This window comes from Parasteatoda tepidariorum, unplaced genomic scaffold (genome assembly GCF_982258835.1).
Source record: "Parasteatoda tepidariorum strain Cologne lab strain unplaced genomic scaffold, Ptep-v5.0 scaffold_79, whole genome shotgun sequence".
Lineage (NCBI taxonomy): Eukaryota > Metazoa > Arthropoda > Arachnida > Araneae > Theridiidae > Parasteatoda > Parasteatoda tepidariorum.
Window position 1 is genome coordinate 58,283 of NW_028257438.1, and position 21,522 is coordinate 79,804.

At 29.4% G+C, this 21,522-nt stretch overlaps 1 protein-coding gene across 1 annotated transcript; it reads right to left on the reverse strand.

Annotated features, from left to right (window-relative positions):
* Positions 1 to 265: 265 nt before the first annotated feature.
* On the reverse strand, positions 266 to 21,395 carry LOC147800805 (uncharacterized). The gene is made up of 5 exons (XM_087156452.1): positions 20,969 to 21,395; positions 2,409 to 2,480; positions 1,744 to 1,995; positions 1,078 to 1,329; positions 266 to 663 (listed from the first exon to the last, which is right to left on the reverse strand). The coding sequence occupies exons 1-5, from the start codon at positions 21,039 to 21,041 to the stop codon at positions 266 to 268; spliced, it is 1,047 nt and encodes a 348-aa protein (XP_087012578.1). The 5' UTR covers positions 21,042 to 21,395.
* Positions 21,396 to 21,522: the final 127 nt, after the last annotated feature.

Below are 21,522 nucleotides of genomic sequence, written 5' to 3' on the forward strand. Positions count from 1 at the left end.
CAAATTTTTCTTCTTGTTTATTTCAATAATATCCTGTTAAAAATTATTAAATAAGAGGTGTAAAAATTTATAATGTAACAAAAAATTATTTAAAATAGTTACAAAGCCTCAAAAAATTTCGTAAATAAATATTGAATGAAAAGATCCGTGTTTCGTAAGGTCACGGACTATCGAATTCGGATTTTGATAGAGTGACATTTTAACATTCAAAGAATTACTAATCAAACTAAAGCGGTTTATTTATCAGCAACTGAAATGCAACTTTTTAGTTAGAACTCTGAAAATACTTACGAAAGGCGTGGTTTAATAAAATATCATGATTTTCCATGCAGTTACAAGAAACTCCGCTGGCAGTCAGCATCGTTTGCTGGGAAGTGCTGCTTATCACTGGATGTTTAACTATTTTTTTATCTTCTTCTATTGCATATTTCCTACTGATTGTAGGCCTTTTAAATTCCACAGTTTCAGGGCTGTTTCCAGGTCGTCTATATTTAAAAAAAGTTGCTTCCTTGCTTGTTCCAGGTTCGTTGATTGACTTCGTGATCAGTGGTATTTTTCTTTCAATTTTTGATATGAATTCATCCCCTGAACTTTTTGAAGAATAAGTCTTGGGGATTTTCTTCTTCGGGCTTTCCTTTTCTCTGGTTGAATCGTGGTTTGACCCTGAAATAATATTTGTTTTATATTACTTCAATAGTTTTAATATACAATAATACTAGTGATGTTCAGGCTAGACTTTGCTTAGTTAGAACACTTTTGTTTGAGTTTTGTGATTTTAGAAAATTCACACTTTAAAAACTTTGTGTTGTACTTAATTTTATACTTATTGCTGCTTATTGGTATAAATATTTTGACAAATTTTTCTTCTGAAATTTATAATATGTTATAATTTTCCAAAAAATGAATATAAATGTGTTCAGACAATGTCTGAAAGATAAAATTTTATCGACTTTTCTTCTTCTTTTTTTTTTTTTTTTTTTAATGAGAGAACAATAAAAAAATTTCTTTTTCGTATATATTTTATCATCGACTCATCCTCCAAACCATTTAAATACGTAAAAGTACTCATGAAATTACTTTTATTTTTGATTTGCTTCTTTTCTTTCTTGTACTCCTCCAGTTCACTTGTTTCAGGGCTGTTTCCAGGTCGTATATATTTAAAAAAAGTTGTTTCCTTGCTTGTTCCAGGTTCGTTGATTGACTTCGTGATCAGTGGTATTTTTCTTTCAACTTTTGATACGAATTCATCCCCTGAACTTTTTGAAGAATAAGTCTTGGGGATTTTCTTCTTCGGGCTTTCCTTTTCTCTGGTTGAATCGTGGTTTGACCCTGAAATAATATTTGTTTTATATTACTTCAATAGTTTTAATATACAATAATACTAGTGATGTTCAGGCTAGACTTTGCTTAGTTAGAACACTTTTGTTTGAGTTTTGTGATTTTAGAAAATTCACACTTTAAAAACTTTGTGTTGTACTTAATTTTATACTTATTGCTGCTTATTGGTATAAATATTTTGACAAATTTTTCTTCTGAAATTTATAATATGTTATAATTTTCCAAAAAATGAATATAAATGTGTTCAGACAATGTCTGAAAGATAAAATTTTATCGACTTTTCTTCTTCTTTTTTTTTTTTTTTTTTTAATGAGAGAACAATAAAAAAATTTCTTTTTCGTATATATTTTATCATCGACTCATCCTCCAAACCATTTAAATACGTAAAAGTACTCATGAAATTACTTTTATTTTTGATTTGCTTCTTTTCTTTCTTGTACTCCTCCAGTTCACTTGTTTCAGGGCTGTTTCCAGGTCGTATATATTTAAAAAAAGTTGTTTCCTTGCTTGTTCCAGGTTCGTTGATTGACTTCGTGATCAGTGGTATTTTTCTTTCAACTTTTGATACGAATTCATCCCCTGAACTTTTTGAAGAATAAGTCTTGGGGATTTTCTTCTTCGGGCTTTCCTTTTCTCTGGTTGAATCGTGGTTTGACCCTGAAATAATATTTGTTTTATATTACTTCAATAGTTTTAATATACAATAATACTAGTGATGTTCAGGCTAGACTTTGCTTAGTTAGAACACTTTTGTTTGAGTTTTGTGATTTTAGAAAATTCACACTTTAAAAACTTTGTGTTGTACTTAATTTTATACTTATTGCTGCTTATTGGTATAAATATTTTGACAAATTTTTCTTCTGAAATTTATAATATGTTATAATTTTCCAAAAAATGAATATAAATGTGTTCAGACAATGTCTGAAAGATAAAATTTTATCGACTTTTCTTCTTCTTTTTTTTTTTTTTTTTTAATGAGAAAACAATAAAAAAATTTCTTTTTCGTATATATTTTATCATCGACTCATCCTCCAAACCATTTAAATACGTAAAAGTACTCATGAAATTACTTTTATTTTTGATTTGCTTCTTTTCATATTTCTTCTCTTTCTTGTACTCTTCCTCTTCACTTGTTTCTGACTCTATAAATAAATTTATAAAGAATTATTATTATTATTGAATATATATATGTATATACAGTGGTGGCCAAAAGTGTGGACACTTTTTGAAAGTTTCATGCTTTTCAACTTTGTGTGCTTATAGAATATATTAATTTTCACTTAAATACAAACGTTTATATATCAAATTGAAGGTACTTTAATGTAGAATTTAATAATGAATACAGTATTACAATATCTGTATTACAAAAAAATTATGCAACTAATTGTAAGATCTATCTTAGATTTGCACGTTTATATATCAAATTGAAGGTACTTTAATGTAGAATTTAATAATGAATACAGTATTACAATATCTGTATTACAAAAAAATTATGCAACTAATAGTAAGATCTATCTTAGATTTGCACGTTTATATATCAAATTGAAGGTACTTTAATGTAGAATTTAATAATGAATACAGTATTACAATATCTGTATTACAAAAAAATTATGCAACTAATAGTAAGATCTATCTTAGATTTGCACGTTTATATATCAAATTGAAGGTACTTTAATGTAGAATTTAATAATGAATACAGTATTACAATATCTGTATTACAAAAAAATTATGCAACTAATAGTAAGATCTATCTTAGATTTGCATTTTTTTAAAGTGATACTTACACAATCAATACTTAGTAGGATAACCCATATTTTTTAAGACATTTTTTTAAAGTGATTAATCTACAAGCACGCAAAGTTGAGAAGCATGAAACTTTCAAAAAGTGTCCACACTTTTCGCCACCACTGTGTATATATATTATATATATATATATATATATATATATATATATATATATATATATATATATATATATATATATATATATATATATATATATATTATATATAATATATATATAATATATATATATATATATATATATATATATATATATATATATATATATATATATATATATAATATATATTATATATATATATATAATATATTATATATATATATATATATATATAATATATTTTATATTATATACGTATGCAGAAAAAGCAGACATGCATTACATGTACGGCCGTGCAAATGGTAACGGCAGAGCTGCGTTACGAATGTATTGCGAGGAGTATCCTGATCGACGAATGCCGGATCATAGAATTTTTCAACAGTTACATCGTCAACTTTGTGAAACAGGTGCGTTCGACGTCAACAGACATGACGCTGGTCGATTAAGAGCTGTACGCACTCCAAGGCTGGAAGAAAGCATCTTGAACATTGTGGCTGATAGACCCGAGTCAAGCACAAGAACTGTTGCGCGTGACGTAGGTGTGAGTCGTCAGGCTGTATGCAGAGTGTTAAACAAAAATCGCTTGCACCCCTTCCATTTTCAGAAAGTACAAGCATTGAATCCGGCAGATTATCCTCTCCGCGTGAACTTCTGCCTGTGGGTGATGCAGCAATGTACGTTGCAGCCGGATTTCGTAGGTGATGTGCTATTCACAGATGAAGCGACATTTTCACGCGAGGGTGTCTTTAATGCGCACAATTCCCATGTATGGGCAACCGATAATCCACATGCAACGCGTCCACATGCGTTTCAACAACGTTTCTGTATTAATGTGTGGGCTGGTATTGTGAACGACTTTTTGATTACCCCATGCTTACTACCCACGCGACTCAGTGGCGGAAGCTATCTTATTTTTCTGAAAGAAGTGTTACCACAACTGCTGCATGATGTTCCGATCGCCATTCGTAACCGCATGTGGTTTCAGCACGATGGGGTGCCAGCACACTTCAGCATTGATGTACGGAATTACCTGAATGCCACGTTTGGGGCTCGATGGATTGGGCATGGTGGACCAATCAATTGGCCACCCCGATCTCCCGATTTATCGAGCCTCGATTACTTTTTATGGGGACATCTGAAGCATCTTGTTTATGAGACTCCAGTTGACTCAGATGAGGATCTCGTCGCTCGCTTATCTGTAGCTGCTGCAGGTGTGCGTGAAATACCAGGCATCTTTGAACGTGTACGCCAATCGCTCCACCGACGCTGTCAAGCATGTATCGCTTCTGGTGGACACAAATTTGCACACTTACTGTAAACATGACACTTGTCAACAACGCTTTCGATAAAATCTTTGTTTTTCCTTTCGGCCGTTATTTCTCCTGTTTACGCCTCACCGCGTCGCTTGCGACTATACATTCCTATACAATAAATCATTGTTACATCAGCCGTTATTTCTCCTGTTTACGCCTCACCGCGTCGCTTGCGACTATACATTCCTATACAATAAATCATTGTTACAATGTCCTGTACCTACCATTAAAGTTTGTACCATGAATTCGGGACCACCCTGTATATATATATATATATATATATATATATATATATATATATATATATATATATATATATATATATATATATATATATACAGGGTGGTCCCGAATACCCTATATATATATCCACCTACCCTATATATAGTCCTACCCTATATATATATATATATATATATATAGGGTGTCCCAAAAGGTCGTTTACAAATTTAACATGCTGGTCTGTCATATCATGATGAACAAGATTTACATAGGAACTTGTGTCCGAAAATTAAAACTGCGACCGCTAGAGGGCGATAATTGCACGAAAACGGGAGAGAGGGAAAAACAATCATTTCAGGCGTGGACGTTGAAGGAGAAGGATGAATGAGTTTAGTAACGTAGAAATGGCCGACATGCATTACGTATACGGCGCCGCTGATGGAAATGGACGAGCCGCGGCACGGACGTACCTTGAGCGCTTCCCAAACAGACGTCAGCCAAGTCATGTTTTGTTTGAACGATTGCACCGCAGATTATGTGAATCAGGTGCTTTCGTAGCACGTAGCCACATCGGTCGAGAACGTGCTACACGCACACATGTCGTAGAAGAAACCGTGCTACAGGAGTATGCCATCAACCCGCAAAGAAGTCTCCGAGAAGGCGAACGTGTCTTGGGTGTAGCTCGTTCCACCATAATACGCATACTGCACGATGACATGCAACACCCTTATCACTTCCAAAAAGTACAGGCATTGTGCGCTGACGATCATCCCAAGCGCATTGCATTCTCACGCTGGTATTTGCAACAGCGGGTCGCACAGCCAGATTTTCCATCATGGATTTTGTTTTCTGATGAATCCTGCTTTACACGGGATGGTGTCGTGAACCTGCACAACAAGCACGTATGGGAGCATGAAAACCCAAGATGTACACGTGCCCATGCACATCAACAACGTTTCAGCGTAAACGTTTGGGCTGGTATTATCGGTGACATGTTGATTGGCCCTTACCTTCTACCTGAACGCCTCGGCGGAAATACCTATCGCATTTTTTAGAAAGAGTTTTGCCGGATCTGATGGGTGACGTTCCAGCCGCTACACGCCGAAACATCTGGCTTCAGCATGATTGAGCGCCTGCCCACTTTAGCTACGCTGTTCGAGAATACCTCGATAGGATTCATCCTAATCGCTGAATCGGTAGAGGCGGACCAGTCCCATGGCCGCCGCGATCCCCCGACCTGACTCCCCTGTATTTCTACCTGTGGGGACACATGAAGTCCATAGTGTACGAGACACCTGTAACATCGGACATGGATCTTATCGCCAGGATCGCGGAAGCGGCAGCACGTGTCCGTGACACTCCTGGCCAATTTGAACGGGTTCGTGAATCCATGCGCCGACGCTGTGAAACGTGCATTGTGGCGAATGGAAGGAATTTTGAGCATTTGCTGTGATGTAAATGTTTTATAATAAAAGTCATATTAACACCGCTATCGATATCATTTTTTTCTCCTCATCCAAACCTGCACTTATCGCCCTCTAGCGGTCTCAGTTTTAATTTTCGGACACAAGTTCCTATGTAAATCTTGTTCATCATGATATGACAGACCAGCATGTTAAGTTTGTAAACGACCTTTTGGGACACCCTGTATATATATAATATATATAATATAATATATAATATATATAATATATATATATTATATATATATATAATATATAATATACATATTATATATTATATTATATATATTATATATATTATATATATATATAATATATATATATTATATATATAATATATATAATATATATGTATAATTTAGGTCTTATACTAAATTGAAATATTTTAAATTTTCTCGTTAAAAAACAGTAAATCCTGCTCCTATATTATGTTTTTTTTCTATGAAAATTAAAGAATTTTCCCTCCTCTACACGTATGTTGTATAAATTTTTCATGAGATGTTCAAAATTTCATTTTCAAGTTGTAATAGAAAATGAATTTGTATTATAAAAAAATACTGAGAAGATAATTTTCTCATACCATATCTCTTCATAGTCCAGTAAAATTAGATTTTTTCGTTAGAAAAATATTATGTTATATTTTTTTCTACAAGAAGCTTTTCTATATTATTATAAAGGATAATTAAAAACTCCCCTACTTTCCTCTGTTTCGCTTCAAGGGTGGCGCCAGTAGGGGATTAGGAAGGGGATCAATTATACCCCTGTCGGGCATGTCCAGACCCCCATCGGAAAAATTTTAGAGTCTCGTCGGGAAAAAAATCTGGTCAATTGTTTTTTCTAAATAATGTCAAAAATTCATTTACAAATGCCTAATAAAAATGTTTGTAGTTGATTTTTTATTTATTTATTTTTAAGAATTAATATAATAATAAAAATTAGTAAAATATATTGTAAATTCTACGTAATCGTAGTTTCACGCAATAAATATGCGCGTCGGAAAAAAGCAAAACAAAAAGTAACAAAATATTTTTTATTTATTATTTTTTTAACATTTTCTTAGTAGTAAAAAATTGTTGATTGATTCAGAAAAATAAACTGTGCGTATTCAATATCTTAAAATAAATATTAATCAACGTAACAGATTCTCATTGACTTATTTTGTGTACAGTGTATGAAATGGAAAAAAACACCTTGATTAACTTAATCACATTTTCACGTACAAAGAGTCAATACCACATTTCAAGTTACGAAAATGAACGGAAAAGCGCATTCTGTGCTGGATAAACATAGAAGTTTGTCTATAGTTATAGGTTTTTAATTTTCAAAATGCGGAAACTGCCGCAATCTGGAAGGATATGTGATTCGTCTAAACGTGTATATATGATTTGTCTAGGGCATGTTCTGGTTTACGAGTACTAATGTTCAACTCAGTAGCCTTGTAATTTTGAACCAATCCAGATGAAAAGGAAACTCCTGGATAAGTACCCCCCAGTGGTCTAGATTTGCTATGGGAACATGGAGGACTTTGCGACTCGACAGATTTGACGTGCATCAGTCACCATTTACTTTACGACAATTTCAAAAATCGGGATTCAGAATTTTTCCAACGTATATTATTAATAAAAATAATCAACATTTTATAACTTTTTAAAACTATATTTTTTTCATGATATTATTACCTTTGGAAGAACGAATTTTTACAATTTTGGGAAAAAATTTCGATTCAATCAAAACGCAAAACGTTCTTGAGATGTGACGAGTTTGAGATATTATCATTGAGCTATTATTTCGAAGCTATTACTATGTACTAATTAATTAGTCCAAACGATATTTTAAGTTAGAAAATTAGGCATAAAAACGTACTCCGATTAAACATACCTTTTTTCGTTGGATTCGGATTCGTGACTCCAAAATATAGTAGTTTCAATTTAGAAATATTGTTTTAACAGTTTTTTCAGGAGCGCGTTTGAAAGTTAGAACCCTTTAATGTTAACTTTAATTTGTGTATTTCACTATATCCCAATTTTTTAAACCGAATTGAAAAAGTTTTGCATACAATTCCAATCAGATCAATCAATTCCTAATCGTTTTTCTAAAGATAATTCCATACAAGATAAAACTTGTAGTAAACATTTATTATTATTAAGGGAAGTCGAGAAACTTAAGAAATATAAGGTATACAATTTTCTCATCATTTGCAATTTTAAATGTCGAAATGCAAAATTTAAGCAAAATCGGTCAAATAAGTCCTGAGAAATGAAAATAAAAACTCGTTGTTAAAAATAATATTCAAGTAAAAATTAAATAAAAATAAAATAAAAAAATCAAAAATAAAATTAAATTTAAAATCACCCATTCAGTGAATAGCTGAGACCTGAAATGTGAAACTTGAGCTTGGAAGAAGCTTTGTGTAAACAAATTGATTCAAATTGATTTCAAAGGTAACAAATTGATTTCCTACATTGACCTGTCAAAACATCCTTTTCGTCTCTGAAACATCTTGGGGACCGCAAAACCCCCTAAACTTTTGCTTTCTTAGGACATTTTTCCCGGGGTTTTAGAAAAGCAACACGCTTTTGACAGACCGGTTTTACGCACAAAAAAGTGGCGTTCACGTCGTCCTAGGGATTATTTTCTGACATCCCCGCCGTACCTTAGCATTGTGCGTAATCAGTGTTGATCATTAAAAAGCAATTTAATTTCAAGCAATTTGATTTAATTTAATTAGCATTTTTTATATTTAAAAATATGATTTAACAGAACGAGTTCAAAACTAAAATCTTTTGAATTTTATAAGTTTACCGTTATTGTTTTAAAATCGTTATAATTAAAAATGCACATTAATGACACTTTTTTTTAAAAATATATAAGCCATACAACCGTAAATTTGTTAAATTTTTCGATTAGAATTAAAAATAAAAATCTTTTTTCATAAAAATAATTATTCGTGGCATTTATTATGAATTCGATTGTATTATCTATTTATTTCCGATCTTTATTAATGCCTTTGCACAAATAATTATTCAAATTATTATAATCATATCATTCAGATTGCTTGACGCTTAAGGAGTTCCAGTGAAATTCTCAGTAATAGTAATGAATTTTTTTTAATATAATAAATCATTTTTTAGCATATTTGACAGACAATTAATTATTTCGGTGAATATAGCGAGATGCTCTTCATATTTTTTGTAATTTTAAACTCATTCCAAAAATCAAAGTAACGTGTAATTTAAATATCGGCGTAAAACAATGTTTATAAAAGTTATAAAAATAATTTATTTTAACCAAGATTAAGTTGAAATTAAAGTAATAAAATTTTCGCAGATGATACTTTTATCCTCGCACAACACAAAAACATTAATAATATTATTACACATCTTAACATTCTTGAAGAAGAATGGTTCATTAAATGGAAGATAAAAATTAACACCGACAAAAGCACTTCTACCCTGTTCACAAAAAAAAAAAAAAAAAAAAAGAATCATACCCAACATCTACCCTGTTTTACACAATACAACACTGCCCTGGTCTGATACTTGTAAATACCTAGGGGTCATATTCGACACCAAACTTAAATGGAATATTCACATTAATAATATTTCTGATAAATTTAGAGCCACTAAGGCAAAACTCTACACACTCCTTTATGGGAAATCCAAACTTTCTCTTTACAATAAAATTATAATTTATAAAGCCTATCTCCGCCCTCTACTCACTTATACACACCCCCTGTGGAGTTACACCCATAACACTAAACAATAAAATTATCATTTATAAAGCCTATCTACGCCCTCTACTCACTTATACACACCCCCTGTGGAGTTACACCCATAACACTAAACAATAAAATTATCATTTATAAAGCCTATCTCCACCCTCTACTCACTTATACACACCCCCTGTGGAGTTACACCCATAACACTAAAATTAACAAGTTGGAATCTCTCCAAAATCAAATGATTAAACTTATCACTAAAGCACCCTGGTATGTCAGAGGTGACAAAATTAGGCAAGAGCTTAATATTCCAACAATTCGGACCTTTTTCGCAAAAAACAGCAATAATCTCTACAACAGGATTGATCAAACTAATAATGACATCATTAAAAATCTCCCCATTTATGATCCCATGACCCGCCAATAGATACCACCCCTGATCAATTCTCAGATTTCAAAACCCCAGACCCCCCGATCATTGATCCTTTTTCTTATTTTATCTTATTTTTCATTAATTCCATTTTTATTCCCCATTCTACACATGATTTAACTTTAGTTATAGTTTCTAGAAATTCTTTTAATAACTCAGTTTTGTACCTTTAAGATTGAAGCTAAGTTTTTGAACAATAAAATTTTATAAATTTATTACAGGAGTAAGTTGAAGTCAATCGTGAATGACTATTTCTTTTTTAAAAAATGTAAAAAGGGAAATTTTATATATGCTACACAGTTTCAATAAATTGCTTACTTTTCATGACATTTACAACAAAAAAATTGAAGTGTATTAACTGAAATATTTATGTGTTTTCGCATTTTTAAAACTATTTTAAAAAGACATAAGGAAAGTTGAAGAAAAATATTTTTAGAAATTTAGAACGCATATTTTAGATTCTAACTAAGAGTTCATGGATAAATGTGCTGAAAAACGCGCTTTAAATTTAATGTTCAGTTAACGCATGAAATATTTTTAAAGGAAAAATTTAAATTATTATATACAATTTAGAAAATAAATTTAAAATTTTTTTTTCAAATAGTTAACATAACTATTATAGTTTATGATTTTTCAAGAAATCTTACACAAAAAAGAACTCCTTATACATATAAGAATTGATTCAAAGAATTCGGAATGTAGTTTTTTACACTGAATCGTATAAAATCACCATAGAAGTTTCCCCACGCTTTCTCAGTTGCAAAAGAAAAAAAATGCAAAACCTCCACCAGGTATTTCTATTATCCCAAACTACCCTAGTGTAAAAAATAGCTAATGGGCAGACAAAAGTATTGTATACTTACTTGTTCGTGTAATGGAACTGATATTCGGCCCTTTCCTATTCATCCATAACAGAAAAAAGTATTGTATACTTACTTGTTCGTGTAATGGAACTGATATCCGGCCCTTTTCCATTCATCCTGAAATTAAACGAAGAAACATAAATGAAAAAAATAAAAATACTTACTTATTGGTTTGTTGATTCTTTCGATTCTCATCTCAGGGGTAAATGTACCTTACTAAATAATTATTATTTTATTATTTTAAAAATATACAGTCAACCCCACTTAAAGGAATACCATCGATTCCAACCAAATCTATACAATTAAGCGGGTTATTCGATTAGTAGGAGAGTACAATGTTCAATCTTAAATTCTGAATTTTTACGAAATTTTACTTTTTAATAGTATTTAATGCATAGTACAGTCCGCAAAAAGAAAAACGAATCACCCTGAATAACTTTCGTTCTACTGATCGGATTTTCACGAACTAAGTGTCAATCTTAATGGTTCCTGGGGGTGACCTCAAATATGCTAATTAATTAGTGCTAACTATTAATTAAGTTACGAAATCAGACACAAAAACGTATTTTCTCTGAATAAACATGCATTTTTTTTTACATATTTGGATTTCTTATCTTCAAAATATAGGGGGTAGCCGCAATCTGGGAAATGTGGTCCCCATAGTTTGGTCAGGAGAGCGATTCAAAGTTCGTACCCCTTAATGTTAATTTCGCTTTTTGCGTTTTCAGTCATATTTTCAAAACTAATGAAGCAATTCAAAAAAATTGCACCCACTCATAAAACTCATTTACCCAAAGATAATTTCATGCAAAAAATAATTTTTAATAATTATTTATTATTTTTTATTATTTAATTAAAGTGAGGATGAAAAAATATTGAATTATAAGGTATGAATTTTTTTATACCATATAAATCTACATATTTTTCAATTGAAAAATCTAAAGTTTCAACTGTTATTATTTATTAAAAGCTGAGAAAAATTAAAATTAATTAATTTTAAAAAAATAATTTGGCGACAATAAAGAAATAACTAATTGGAGCGATTAATATTAAAATGTGATAAACTTGGGAGGAACTTGACTTCGCGCGCGTAGCGTAAAACTTCATTCATATTTTTTTCGCTAATAATCGTTTGCTAATCTTTTTATTTTTATTTCTTTCACACTATAAAATACGATGTTTCTTTTTTAGTCATTTAATAATTTATTTTCAATTTAGTAAAGAATTTCGAATAAAAAACACTTTATTCAACAAATGTCTAGTTTTAAAACAGCGTGCTTCTGATAGAATACACCAGATTGTGGTTATTTAATGTGATTATTTTTTATTTTTCTTATTTTGTTTTTCCATAACTGATACAATTTCAATAATATACATACGTATGCATAGATTTGGAATAATATATTTATCAATTTCTTGAATATATATTTTATAAATATTAATAAAAATACGTAGTAAACATTTTTAAACATCTCTCACAACATCGCAAATTTCTCAACATCTTATAGGGTAAACTAAACAATGAAGGAACACTTAAGCTTAGCTTGCCTTTTAAAAAAATTCATAAAAATTTCAAAATTTGTAATTTTAGCTAAATGATGGTGTCGACATATTTGTTATTAAATGCAAATTATGTAAAAAAAAGTTAGATAACTTACATAATATTGTTTTAAGCTTTTGGTGGTTTAAATAATAAGTAGTAAGATGACCAAGTGAAGGAACAGTTCTTACCAGTGAATAAACACTAAATTTTCCAGTGAATGAACACTTAATTTTGAGAATGTTTGATGCTCGTTAGGAATCCATAGGCCACACAAATTTCTTGGAATTACGACATATAACCATAGTTAATGTTGTAAAATATTACTTTTTTTTCAGTCATGGAATGGAAAGTAAAATATGTTTGAATACATAATTTTAAAAAAATGTTTTTCATTTTTTTCTCACAGTTTAATAGTCCGTTCTAAATTATGAATGTTTATCATTGTGTAATCCGATGATGTTTTTATTATTATTATAATTCGATCATTTTTTTGTTTACTCTTTTCCCCATATTTTTTAAGCTTTTTTTAAAAATCTTTTTAAGTATTTTTTTTTTCTCTTCGTCATGAGTAATTTATTTCTTTTTCTTTTGATTTAACCTTCCTCTTTTTTCCAAATTTTGAGCCAATGTAAATGTATCACCGAAATTTCTTTTGATTTTCCAGTTCCATTTCCAGAATTCCTCACTGGATAATAAATGAGAAAAAGGAGTTTCGAAGTTTGAGTAAAACCCATCTCTCATTGACGTATATCTAGTAGTTACTTATAAAATAAATTGTTTTTGCAACTAACAATGCCTCAAGAGGACTTATCTCAAAATCAGTTTTCAAGAAACTTTCATTATTAATGTTAGTTGTCTCAGCTTCAGAGCCAAAATTTGATTATACAATTGTTCTTTTTGAAATAAATTCTTCAATATTGAAGAAAGCACAGGCTATTGGATATTTGGGAGATTAAACTTTTCTATCAATGTTCCTTTAAAAATTTGCAACATAACTTGTGAGATTTCCTTCTCAAGTTTCTGAAGAAATAGCACATCGTTACTCTCGAAACATGTGTTTTGTTGATAAGTTGTCTTGCTCATTGACTCTTGGTGTCTGTTTTGCATGCATTTGTTACAGTCAACGTTTTCTACATCGAATGAAAAAATATCGCATTTCATAAAAGCATTTTAACTTCATCGGTTGATGCCTCAAATCTTATTTAAAAATGGATGTAAAATTTTCTAGACATATTGTTTTACAATTCTTTTGTTTTCAAGATCTAACGAGATTTCCAAGATTTACGTAGAAAACTAAATCAGAAAATTTGTTTTGAGGAACAAAACTTGCTCAGTTTCAAATTGATATGAGATTTATACCTATCCAGAAGAAGCAAAATATGGAATTTGATTGCATTTTTAATTAGCCATGGGTAGAAACAATTGCAATATATTTGTAAAATGTTGCTGCGGTCATCGTTTCATTTCATGAATAGCTTTTTCCAATGAAATATGTAGCAGGGACTGATTCTGTAATATCTCAACGAATTCTTCGGTAAGGAAAAACTACCAATGGAGGTACTTTTTCTTTCCTAGGTACTTTAGAATATAAATCCTTATAATTTTTAAGGCCGCAGATTTTTCCCGTTTAAGGGCAGTATTTAACTCTTGTTTCATTCGCATTGTAAATGCAATCACTTTATAAAAAGGATGCCAGGGCTACTTCCCTCCTAAAGATTCTTCTGAAGTTCTTAAAACCAGTATTTCTAATATTATTCTCTAAGGGAAGTTTTGCCTTCTGAAACTATCTTCGCATCGCACTGAGTTATCGGTGGATGTCGCTTTAAAAAAACTTCACACCTATTTTTCTCCTAGATAATTGCCTTTAAATGGATTTTTCCTACCAGTTCCCGTTAGGAGATTAAAGACGTCAATAAAATAATAATTTAGCTATTTATTGGCACAAAATCCTGCAAAGAAATTTTCCATCCAAGCTTTTATTATTATATTCAGTTGTTATATTTAGTTAATAAACATAGTTTATCAAGGTGTCTAAGGTATGATGTAATAACTAATCACTACATTTATTAAGATAAATAATAAATTAATTATTATTATAATTCTTTAAATAAATTTAGCAATTAAATTTGCATATTTAAATGAAATAGTTATAGGAACTATTCATACAACATTTAACTGAATTTTAGGAGTCCTCTATGTCGCTGAACTACTAATTATCCATGTAAAATCATATTTCACACATACTATTCATTCACTGGGAAATCTATTCCTTCACTGGTTAGAAGTTTTTTTATTTTTATTTTTAACATAATTTTGATTTATAATATGACAAAAGGTACAAGAAAATTAAAATTTTTCTTTTATTTTCATTAACTTGAAAAAATCCCATTAAAGGAACACTTGTTTATTCATTGGTTTTTCATCGTTCGGTAATCCAGTTAATAAACACCCCCTAATCTCAGTACTTGCTTATGTTATGATGATTAAAATAAATAAAACGTAACTTCAATGACCATATTTTAAATCGCAATCGCAATGAGAAAAAAAGCATTATTACATGCAATTAATTGTAGTTTACACGGATAACAACAAACACTGACCTTATAATTTTGTCAAAGAAACAAGGCGTTGAACAGATACTAACACATTCAAAACTTTTTCCAGAGAAGACTCAAATACCAGGTAACTAAATGCATTGTTAGATGACTTCCTATTGTTAGGTAGTAAGCTACTGTTACCAATCAATCTAAATTAAAACGTTTAGAATCTTATTTCTAAGAAATATCTATGAAATGCTCCTTCATTTGTTGGTTTACCCTATATCATCCTAATCTTAAAAGAAATTTCCGGAAGTGTATTGCAGAACTATTTTGCCAACTATTTAATTAAATTTTAACATTTTAAAAATCTTATTCTTTACCATTTTACGTTTATTATTTCTTCATTAATATACTAATAAAATTTTTTAGAACTTTAATTTAGATTTTCTTTAATTTAGGTTTATTTTTTAAATTATAGTCAAGTTTTTTTTTAAAGAATTATTGTCTGCTAGCTAAGAATAAAACCTTGTTAAGAAATTAAAAACATTCAGCTGTTTAAAATTATTTAATGCAAAGCAGCTTATTATTTACTTAGCATACTATTTTTCTTTGAAAAAAGAATATAAATTATTGATTGTCTTTTTTTTTTGTTTCTTGTGACTTCAACTTAGATTATCTAAAATAGTGTTGATGTTTTATAAGTCACTACAAAGAGGATAAAGATACCGAACATAAAAAGCTGTGGAATACGTATTCAATTTTTTTAGTGTCTTAAAATATCTCAGTATCTTAAATGTCGTCCTACTATCCTAGTTGTGAAATTAAATTTTTAATTATCTGACCACGTGTGATTCACTAATTATTTCATTATATCTTTTACTCTTTATGATACCAAGTAGATTTTTTTTCTTATAATATACTAAACTATTTTGTTTAATTTTTTACTTTAGCATGATTTCCAAGATATTATTGTAGTATAATTTGTTATCAGGAAAATGCCTTATTTTGTTAAGCAGGAAATACTAAAAATTGAAATTTGTAAGGATTCCGAAGCTGTGCCAATTTTATGATTTCCAAGATATTATTGTAGTATAATTTGTTATCAGGAAAATGCCTTATTTTGTTAAGCAGGAAATACTAAAAATTGAAATTTAAGGATTCCGAAGCTGTGCCAATTTTAAAGTCATCTGATTTTTAAAAAAAATTAAAAAAAAAACATGGCAAGTAGGCTAACATACTTTTTACAGAAACTGTGAAAACTAATTTTCCTATATTTCGTCAAAAGAGGATAAGAATGATATTGCTCCAAGGGACCTACTCAAAAATTTCGCTATTTCCAGAATGAAATCTGTTTGATCGAAACATATTATTCCTTGAAAATTAAAGCGAGGGAAAAATTAACTTTTATTACTTATCTAAGCTTATTCCATTTATTTAATGATGGCGGTATTAAGGTTAAGGATATGCGTTGGAAGCTCCGTTTATTATTATACTATGAATGCATTAAATCATGTAGCTTGAATAATTTATTTTAAGTAAATTATTTAATAATTTTAAGCAAATAAGGGTGTAAAATTAAACTCGATCGAAATACTCCGAAAGTGTACCCTGAAATATATGTCGAATAAACTTTGGAATCGATATATAAAAAATACCTTTTCAAACAACTTCGAGTAGGACGGAAACGCCAACTTGTTTAAAAAAGTTGTCCTTGTTACTATTTAATTTCGATTCCTGGTACTAGGGGACATTCCATTTTCACATTCCACTTTTGAAATTTCAATTATAAACGGATTTTTTTTATGACCTTAAACTGAAATGTTATGGCTTGCAGCAAAAAAAAAAATTTTTTTTTACTGCATTAATTTTTTTACAAAGTAGTGAATTATTTTTTTTTTCAATCTAAGAACCTGTGCCTATAACATATGTAAAACTTATTATAATATCGAGTGAAATAATTTAATATGTTGTGTAACTAAATGGATAATCCCAAGAAACTGAATCGAAAATATAAAAACTTCATTGATTTAAAAAAATAATAGATGATATTAAAAATAGACATGTTTTGAGCGTCCAATAATAAAAGTCACAAGTTATCCAAGCCTGACAAATCTTGAGAATAGGCGATTATATTTGAAAACTCGAAACATGTCAACTTTTAAAAAATAGACATGTTTTGAGCGTCCAATAATAAAAGTCACAAGTTATCCAAGCCTGACAAATCTTGAGAATGGGCGATTATATTTGAAAACTCGAAACATGTCGACTTTTACTCCCCTCTTCATATGTTTTGAAGCCAGTTGAGTTTTTATCGTCAATTATACTGTTTTACATTTGGGTCTTGATCATTATTTTGATAAGGATTTTACACTAGTTAAAGTAAACATATGCATTTTAATATTTTATCAGGATTCATATGGTCTTTAAAAATGTAAGAGCATCAATATTGCAAAAGTTATATTTAACTATAAAATTAACATTTTGACACCAGATATTTTGAGTTTATGAAATTAAATATTTTATCTCTTAAGTTTTTGTGCCCCCATTTCAGTATCTTAAGGATCTTACGAGCTCTGTTTAAAAAGAGATCATCAGATATATATAAGAAAGCAAAAATAATCATAGTAGCAGTATTTGGTGATAAATGTAGCTTATCGTAATTGAAGAATATGCTGTGCGACATTTTATGGTGAATTTGCGAACGTATAAGTTTCAGAATGTATTGAAACATGAGGATGCTATTTGCTAATCATCTTTATCCAAAGGAAACGATGTAACCTAAATATCTAGTAGAATGAAGCGATTTTTTAAACAATGAATCCTACAATTTGCAACATATTATTTCAATATCTTATTCTTAAACATAACATATTTCAATGTTTTTAAAATGCCACTAAACATTCAGCAATTCATTGAGTTATAGAAAAAAGAAATCGTAAATTACAGAAAACCTTGTGAATGTGCATTAGAATTACTATACAATCTACATTTTATTTTTCATGCACTTTTTTTTCCTTCAAACTTTCATGCCTAGAAGACTCGATTAAAGCTGTAAAAATCATTATCCCTAAAATTTTGTATATAGCTATTATAAGTTATGTTAATTTGATTTTAGTATGAAATCCTCGAATAAACATAGCAAAAATAGCATAATCTAAATAATATCAGATAAAAAGTTCATGTATTTAAATTCTGAAAACTTATAAATCGATTCAAATTTTCTTTTCAAAAGAGATTAAAATAATTTTTTTTTTATTTATTTATTTTTTTTTTTTTGCTTTTTGGACATAAATGAACTTAAAAATTGTCTATTGCCTAGAAACTTCGAGGTGTTTTCTATTAACTATTAATTAAACCTCTCAGAGCAATCACAAAACATTATTTCAATTTTTTTACAGTCAGAAATTGGTTGCCTAGCAACCTAGTAAAATTAAGCGTTTCTCTTTTGAATCAGTCAAGGGTTATCTTAAAATATTTATTTGCGCAGGCGACTTTTTTTGGCGGTTTTCTGGACTATCGCCAAATATATAAACCTTTATTGCAACCCAATTTACGACCCAATTTTTTTAAAATTTTGTCTACCCCCACTAATTCAAGGATCTAGATTCAAAATATGTAAAAAAAAATATATGTTTATTCAGAGAAAGTACGTTTTTGTGTCTGATTTCGCAACTTAATTAATAGTTAGCACTAATTAATTAACATATTTGAGGTCACCCCCAGGAACCATTAAGATTGACACTTAGTTCGTGAAAATCTGATCATTAGAACGAAAGTTATTCAGGGTGATTCGTTTTTTTTTTTTTTTTGCGGACTGTACAGCATTGTTTGATTAAATAAACTCAGTTTTATGAACAATAAATAATTAGACTGAAAAATGTCAGCCTTAATATCATAAAAAAATGTCATTTGAAGTTAGATAAAATAAATCAATGTTAGTGAAAAGTATCACTTAGGAACTAAAATATTATTTGATCCCATCCGAAAGATTCTATAATTGAAGATTGGAACTAAAATATTATTTGATCCCATCCGAAAGATTCTATAATTGAAGATTGTTTTTTATACCAGTTTAATTCGTCAATTTATCAAAATTAGATATTCCTTTTTAGTTTCTACTAAAATTTTCTTGACTTGTGCGTTTTCCTCTCAAATACATTCAGAATTTTTATTTTAATTTTTTTGTATTTGAAACTTGAGAAATTCCTAATTAATGGGTTACATCAATTGGAGATTTTTTATATTTATTGTTTCTAAAATTCATTGTTTTTGTTTTTTCTTCTATTAATTAGAATCATTCCTTTTCGCGCTCAACTTGCATCCAACTCAAAATTGTTCACTGGATTAAAAAACTATTTTACTTAAGAGGTAACAACTACTATTTACAACTACTATTTACAACTACTATTTAAAACCCCCAAAATCGACCAAATGATACTTTTTTCAATTTTTGTTTCAAAAAATAATAGTTATATCTAGCTACAATTTAAAAGAAAAATTTTTCAATTTCATTCATTTTTTGCAAAGTTATAAGCATTTCAAGATTTGTAAACAAAGTTATGTAAACTGTCTGTTTTTATAGTTAAACTGTTTTTCTCAATATTGTTTTTTTACGATAATATTCAAACTTCGAAAAGTTCCTTACGCATGAGTTTTGAGTAAATCTTTTTTTTTTTCTTCATATATATGATTGGTCTAATGTTCCGTAACCAATGTGATATAAATAAAAGCTGAATACTCACTGAATATTTTTTTAAATTACTTTAAATCGTTATTTAAATTTCAATTTTTAAAAATTATATATAGACTATTATATTTTGATTTTTTATTTGTTTAAAATTAAGTGCTAAGTTTAAACATAATCCAACTTTATTTATGCTTATTCAAACTGTAATATAAATGAGTTTCATACAGCTACGATGAAAACTCATGCGCAAGAAACATTGTGAAATATTGGAACATTTAGTAATTTAACTTGCGGATAAATTATTAAAAAAATTATAACTTTTCAACAAATTAATATTTTTGCTTCAAATTTTGGGAATATCTTTCGAAATGCTTTATTCACAATCTATGAAATTCTAATGAATAAGAAGACCCCATTGAAATGACCCGCTTGCATCCTTATCTTAACTGAAAAAGGAAAATTCTATTTTAATTGGTGAAACATTTCGCAAAAATAAAATAAAATTTCATTTCAGTACCACTTCTTTATACAATTAAGCGGTGAAAAAACAACAAATAACCGTTTAAACGGGGAAGTTTAACGTTAGTTTAGTATAAAATGATTTGGTTTTAAATTTTATTCGTATAAGCGGGTTACTCGATTATCCGAGGGACGATTAAGTGGGGATAACTGTAAATGAAAAACTGTGCAAACCTTCCATATGATTTCCTTAGTTGATTTAATAAAAAAAATTCTTACCTCCTTCTAAATTTTTTAGAAAATTAAAATTGAATGTCTATTGAGAGAAAAAATTAAAGCAAAGAGAGAAATGGGAAAAAAAAGCAAATAAACTTTATGTTTTTTTTTCTAAGAAATTAAGCGATAATTAAGCTATATCCTTATAAAAGAAATATGAAACAAATTAAATCTTAAGTTTTTAAATAAAAAGGAAACAAGAAAACTACTTACCACTGTAATATATATTCTTAAAATTTCTTCTTTTTGTATCTTCTTTCTTCATACCCTTTTCAGTAGCTACCATTTTTCACTAAACTGGTAAAACAATACTACTTAATACAATTCCATTCTCTGTATTTATAGTTTACAAAGAATATATGTTGACATATATAAATAATGTTCCAGTTCTTTGAAAGGTTTTCACAACAAGCAATCAGAAGAAATCTATAAATCATTTTACTTTCCTTGCTAATTAAAAAAAAAATGCACTATTGAATATGTAAATAGAGTGACATAATCTTTCCCTTCCTTCATCTTCTTCTTACTCTTCCTGCTTGAACTTGTCACCTCGGCACATGTTGCATTTTATGCCATGCTTCACAGCCAATTTTTCCTAGTTCATTGTCTTGGGTCACCTATTATGTTTATGTAGTCTGACAGTTCCTTAATGGAATTAAGGAAAAGCTCTTTAGGATATGGGTTGACTAAGGTAGTAGAGGCACGTAAGAGCGTGAGCATCACATTCATATTCTAATTTCTTTACCAATTAAAGAAAAAAAATACAC